At 33.5% G+C, this 6,000-nt stretch overlaps 2 protein-coding genes across 3 annotated transcripts; one reads left to right on the top strand and one right to left on the bottom strand.

Moving 5' to 3' along the window:
- Positions 1–80: 80 nt before the first annotated feature.
- LOC139869832 (uncharacterized) lies at positions 81–2,747 on the top strand. Of its 2 annotated transcripts, none has more exons than XM_071857791.1 (4): positions 81–584; positions 825–1,274; positions 1,905–2,220; positions 2,305–2,747. In XM_071857791.1, exons 1-4 carry the CDS (start codon positions 177–179, stop codon positions 2,439–2,441), a joined length of 1,311 nt encoding a protein of 436 aa, XP_071713892.1. In that variant the 5' UTR covers positions 81–176; the 3' UTR covers positions 2,442–2,747. The 2 variants fall into 2 exon arrangements, with proteins under 2 accessions (XP_071713892.1, XP_071713893.1); XM_071857792.1 differs by having other exon boundaries at positions 1,047–1,274.
- Positions 2,748–2,969: 222 nt separating this feature from the next.
- LOC139898296 (inositol diphosphatase DSP4-like) lies at positions 2,970–4,845 on the bottom strand. Its single transcript, XM_071881030.1, has 5 exons — positions 4,592–4,845; positions 4,323–4,416; positions 3,372–3,435; positions 3,249–3,292; positions 2,970–3,159 (listed from the first exon to the last, which is right to left on the bottom strand). The coding sequence occupies exons 1-5, from the start codon at positions 4,843–4,845 to the stop codon at positions 2,977–2,979; spliced, it is 639 nt and encodes a 212-aa protein (XP_071737131.1). The 3' UTR covers positions 2,970–2,976.
- Positions 4,846–6,000: the final 1,155 nt, after the last annotated feature.

The following is a 6,000-nucleotide window of genomic DNA, read 5'->3' on the forward strand; positions in this document are numbered from 1 at the left end:
CACTTTTAAAAGTTGGTTAATTAAAGCCTTTGAACTTGAAGGCTCAACCATATAAAATCCTGTCTCTATATATATGTGAAGTGTGACAACTTTCACCACAAACACAATCTCCGTGTAACTTATAGATTCTTTTCATTTTAGAACCAAAAAAAGATATACTAATTGATCTGAATTCAATGACGGATTCAGGGGAAACACCATTGTTAACAGCCTCCAACAACATCATAATGAACACAAAATCAAATTACTGGATTATCGACACTCTGGAATCGACTGGTCTCTCTTGGATATTTCTTGATCAATCAAGTATATGGAAAGCAGGTCTCTCATGGTCAATCTTCTTCTTGTTAACCCTCTGTGTACCGATCCTCTCACACTTGGCGTTTCACTGTTCCACCTGTGATCACCAACACCAAAGACCGTTTGATCTGATCGTACAGTCATCACTCTCTGTCTTCTCCACTATTTCGTTCCTCAATCTTTTATCTTTCTCTAGGAAATACGGTCTTAGACGATTTTTGTTTCTTGATAAATTGTCTCATGTTAGCGACGAAGTTCGTTATGGGTATTCTGATCAACTTAATGTATGGATTCCTCATTCCTTCAATTTTTTTTAATTGTTTTAATATTTTTAATTTGAAAGGCAAATTCACACACCACTATCACGAATTAATCTACAAAATATATATACAAGTTGTCCATAGCAGGACTCGAACCCTCAACCTTCTAGTTGGAAGGGTCGAATACTGGTGGGCCAATGGCCCTAATATTAAAATTATACTGATGTACATATTAACATATACGCATGCTTTTGATTTATGCAGAAAGCAATGAAGTTTTTCTGTGTATTTGTGGTTCCTTGTTTTGTTGCAAATGCTACTTACAAAATATGGTGGTTTACTTCTGGGGCATATCAAATACCTTACATCTCTAACATTTACATAAGCCACACCTTGGCCTGCATATTTCTTATGGCGTCTTGGTTATATCGCACATCGTTGTTTTTTCTAGTTTGCGTGCTCTTCAAGCTCACGTGTTCAATGCAGATATTTAGACTGGAAGATTTTGCTAAAGTGTTTGAGAAACAAGGAGATGTAGGGTTGATTTTGATGGAACATCTTACGATCAGAAGAACGCTTCGTATTATAAGTCATAGGTTTCGTGGATTTGTATTGTCAACTCTGGTTCTGGTCACAGCAAGCCAGTTTGCTTCCCTGCTTGTTACAACGAGGACCGGCTCACTTGTAAATATCTCCACTGCTGGAGAACTTGCGGTAATACTTAACTCTTCACTGTTGTTTTTATTTACACAATGAGTCCTTCCTTTATAATTTATCATTACTTTTTAGAGGTTAAAGAAAATATTTTTAGAGATTTAGTTAAAAATCCAAATTCACCCAAACTAATTGAAAGTTTTACCTATGATATTATGAAATTGAAAAAATCCTGGATTCCACACCGTTTTATTAAAAAAGTTATCTTTAACGTTGTGGGAAATGCGTAACTAGAGCCCAAACAAATAAAGTTTGGGCTCGGCCGCCTGATTGGCTTATTTTTGTAGGCTATTCATTTTCGGTTAATGTCTCTTCGGACTCTCAAATTTTTTCAGTTTGTGATGCATCAGCATTAAATTAAGGTCGGCTGTTCAAAAAAAAAAAAAAAAAAAATTTAAATAAGGTCGTCCTGTTTATTTAAGTCCTTGTTCAATAACCAAAAAAATGCAAACAACATAATATTATAATATTTTGAACAACATAATATTTTTAACACTTTATAAATAAAGAAACCATAGAAAATATTGTTGGGTTATACTTTTCAGCCCCTGAGCCCTGTGCAAATGCACACCTTGCACGTCCCAAAATTCGACCCTGGAATAATGTCATTGACATCTTATTACGGTGCAGTTATGCTCCACAACACTAGTGAGTGGGTTGTTCATATGCCTACGGAATGCAGCAAAGATCACACACAAAGCTCAATCTGTGACAAGCTTAGCAGCCAAATGGCACACATGCGCCACCATTGACTCATTTGATGACATGGGTCCTACGGATGAGACCTCATCGGCTAACAATACTTCAAAGACAGTTAATTACCATTTTGACCCGGTTATGTATTCTGACAATGAAGAAGGGGATGATGATGATGATGTATTGGACAATACAAAGTTGGTTCCAATTTATAGGCATACAATCACATACCAAAAGAGACAAGCCTTAGGTGAGTTCCATTCAAACATTAATTATAACATGAATCTTGCTTAGATCCCTTTTATTGTTTTTGATTGATTTTAACATGTTGCAGTGACATATATGGAGAACAACCGGGCTGGAATCACGGTCTTTGGTTTTATGTTAGACAGGACATATCTACACACAATATTTGCACTTCAAATGTCTCTCACACTTTGGATACTCAACAAAACAATCGGTCTGTCCTAATTTAACTTTGTACCATGTACAAATGTAGCTAAAGTAAGTTAACAGTATCCAAGAGATGGTTCTCTTTTATGACGAACACTTATATTGCTTGACTGTGCTTTGCTCATTGGTTCATACACATGGATGCACAAGATTTGCACGCACCTGGAAGTATTTTTTTAGTTGATCCTTAGATATTATGATGATTAATAGTACCTATGTTACCCATTAATATAATTATTTGTATGGAAAATAGATGGACCAAACTTTTATATATTTATATTAGTTAGTAGTTTATAAAAAGTAGAATTAAAAACGTTATTTCATGTCTGATTGATGAGCTGCAGTGCTGCACAATGTTGGTTGTAACATTAATTATAAAACATAGTTCAAACCCAAGAGATTGTAACTTATCCTTATATTATTCACAATATGGCCTGAACAGTCGAGTTTGTAGAAAGGAAAAAAAAAACACTGATGAAATTGTCATACTACTATTTACATATGTTTATATGGTAATAATTATAAACATATAACAAGATAGACAGAAACATGATCAAGATTTTTGTTCCAAGAACGAAACTGGCAGTGCTAAACCAGAAGTATCAAACATTTCCAGAAATATTTGATCAGTAAGCCTGGACTTGTTCCCTGCAAACTTCTTGTATTCTGCAACGATTGTACACAAGCCCCATCTCTGCACTTTTCGAAAGCATCCAACAAGACATCCAGTTCGATGCTGAATGTCAACAAGAAAACAAGAATCAGTTATAAATCAACCACTGGGATTAGGTAAGAGTAAATTTTGAACTCGAACTCTATGAATACCTTCCCGTGCTTGCAATGAATCAAAAGTGGGTAGTTCTTTGGATCTGAACAAGAGATATAGACAGTGTTTCAAAAGAGATCAACCATTCAGACATAGTGATTATAATACCAAAATTCTCGTACCAATTAGAACATTTAGAGCCCCACGGATTCTTTCCTCTTGCATATCTTTGCAAGGATTGCGGTCCTATTATGTACGGATATGGGCATCATTAGTAGAAACAATCAAGAAAAAGTATGTTATTCATAAAGTTAAGATTCTCATCTAGTTAGTTATAGCAGATAGGTACATCCATAACCAACTTAAAAACATACTAACAGATATGAACGGGAAACATTATTATATGAACTTGTAATTTTAGTGCAACTTTGGTGGTAACTTTAATATAATATATAATGTCCAATTCTAGTATCATATCCAAAGGCTACTAGTTCCTATATTTATGTGATCACATATATGTGGTTCTTTATATATAGGCATAGAGTCTCATATTAGTTATACAACATACACATATATATCTTATAATTATATTTAGTTTCCGGGCCACCTTGATATCGTCAGACTTAATTAAAGCCATGCATGACGCGACAAGCATCACTATATTCATGAGCAATGCTAGTCAGTTACTTTAGAAAAATTTGTTGACTAATTTCACCGACCTCATTAATGCTTAACCAAAGACCACCGACTATATACGTCATCATGTGTATTCTATACGTTGCGTGATAAATAGAAAATGTACGATAATTCGTATATACCAGCCTTTAATTAGGTGTACAAAGTAATTTTATGTGGACAATGAGGTATCTAATTTGTGTTCTTGGAAAGATATGTCATAGATCCACTCAAGGAACCGCCTAACTTTCCCAAATTAATCCATTTATTGAATATCTATCTTATAGAAATCAGTCATAAGCAAGATTTTATAATCAATGGAGAGTGCTATATAACATATATATAGCATAGCATAACTAATTATTGAATTTAAAGTTTCAAATGATCATCTAATCAATTAGAAATTTAGAATCATGAAGATATCCTTTTAGAAGAACCATAATAGGTAATACACTAACCTTGGCTTTCTGTATTCCAAATTGGTGGAGTTTAATCGCATTAGCATTGATAAAGTCCAAATTCTCTTGGGGGTAAGGTTCAGGACACAGATATCTTATCACATTACAAGTAATTATTAATATTGATAAAAAAACAGAACTTATTATTAAATAGATAAAAAGGATAAAAAAATATTTCTTAGTTATTTGATTTTAACTAGCTTCTAAAACATAATGCATGCATAAATTTTGTTTGACAATCAATAAAAGTAGTTAAATACATTACTTACATGATAGAGAAAATTCCAAGAGATTTCAAGAAGGAAAGGTTTGTGATGTTGGGGAATCCTGATCTGAAAATTTTGTGATGATCATCAACTACACCAAAATTGACAGGTGCATGAGGGTGATCAATGTGCAGTAGTTGTTGTTGTAGAAGATGATCGTTTTTCTGAATTTCAATGGAGGATTGATCATCTCCGTCAACTGATCGGACGATGGAATGAAACACCATGGGTGCAGGTGTGGAGCTTTCTGCTTTCATGGTTAGTTTTTGGCGCCAAAAAGGGATGTGTACGGTGGGTGGTATAAGATATGGAGAGTACTAGAATGTTTAGTCTAGCTAGTTATATATATATATATATATATATATATATATATATATATATATATATATATATATATATATATATATATATATATATATATTGAGAGAGAGAGAGAGAGAGAGAGAAACACCTCTATTCTATTTATAAGCTAGTCATAAACTTACATTTTTGTTAGAAGATAAAAATAGTAAGTAATAATAAATATTGTAATAAAGTTTAGGAAAAGTAAGAATAATGGGAGTATATAAATCTTTATAAAGATAATAGATAATAGATAGACTTAGATTAACTGTGTGATTGATCTTGTATCAATGGAAGGATTCAGCGTTGTATGTTGGATCGTTCAACGTGCAAAGTGTTTATTTGTAACTTTTAGGTTAGTGATGAGTGATATTGAATGAAACAATAATTTGGTAGAACTATTAGGAGTTTGAATTATCTTTTAACTATTATACCATTTCCATCGGTACTCTGATATAGCCACTCTCAAACGCGCCCTCGAGGGTTATTCAACCCGTCATGGGCAGCCCTCACTCGTACTCGAGTGGCTCGCCCTGGTTTGTTTCATCCCACACATAATAAGCATTTATCAAATTAAAACGACTATATAGCCATTTCTAATGGCTATTTTTTTTTCTTTTTTTTTTCCCCACTATATATAATTTCACAACATTTCATTCTATCTACATCAAATATATATCCCACATATATATACTCCCACACCATTTTATTTACATCAACTATATCAAAAAATGTCTAGAAATTTTATTGATAGTCTTACTCAAAATGTAATAGATATTACAAGTTCTGACTTTAACATTGTCGCACTCGATCTACTTGATATGTTAAGTGATTACGGAGATGAATAAATAGTCTAACCGATTCCAAGGGCGCCTAGCAGATTAATACCAAGAGACCGAGAGGGAACCGCTATGCGTTTGCGGAATGATTAATTTTTTTGATGAGCCGACTTTCCCTGGAGATTATTTTCGAAGACGTTATAGGATGAGCAGGCCATTGTTTATACGTATATGTCAAGGTATAATGTCTTACTCTCAATAACCAATTCCAGATTATTTTTTATATTTCCG

This window comes from Rutidosis leptorrhynchoides, chromosome 1 (genome assembly GCF_046630445.1).
Source record: "Rutidosis leptorrhynchoides isolate AG116_Rl617_1_P2 chromosome 1, CSIRO_AGI_Rlap_v1, whole genome shotgun sequence".
NCBI classification, from domain to species: domain Eukaryota; kingdom Viridiplantae; phylum Streptophyta; class Magnoliopsida; order Asterales; family Asteraceae; genus Rutidosis; species Rutidosis leptorrhynchoides.

Coding starts and splice junctions, on each gene's coding strand:
- LOC139869832 (XM_071857791.1), top strand. CDS start 177: ATGACGGATTCAGGGGAAACACCATTGTTAACAGCCTCCAACAACATC. Junction 1,275..1,904: donor CCACTGCTGGAGAACTTGCG/GTAATACTTAAC, acceptor ATTACGGTGCAG/TTATGCTCCACAACACTAGT. Junction 2,221..2,304: donor CCAAAAGAGACAAGCCTTAG/GTGAGTTCCATT, acceptor AACATGTTGCAG/TGACATATATGGAGAACAAC.
- LOC139898296 (XM_071881030.1), bottom strand. CDS start 4,845: ATGAAAGCAGAAAGCTCCACACCTGCACCCATGGTGTTTCATTCCATC. Junction 3,436..4,322: donor TTGGAATACAGAAAGCCAAG/GTTAGTGTATTA, acceptor CGTACATAATAG/GACCGCAATCCTTGCAAAGA. Junction 3,293..3,371: donor GGCTCTAAATGTTCTAATTG/GTACGAGAATTT, acceptor TCTCTTGTTCAG/ATCCAAAGAACTACCCACTT.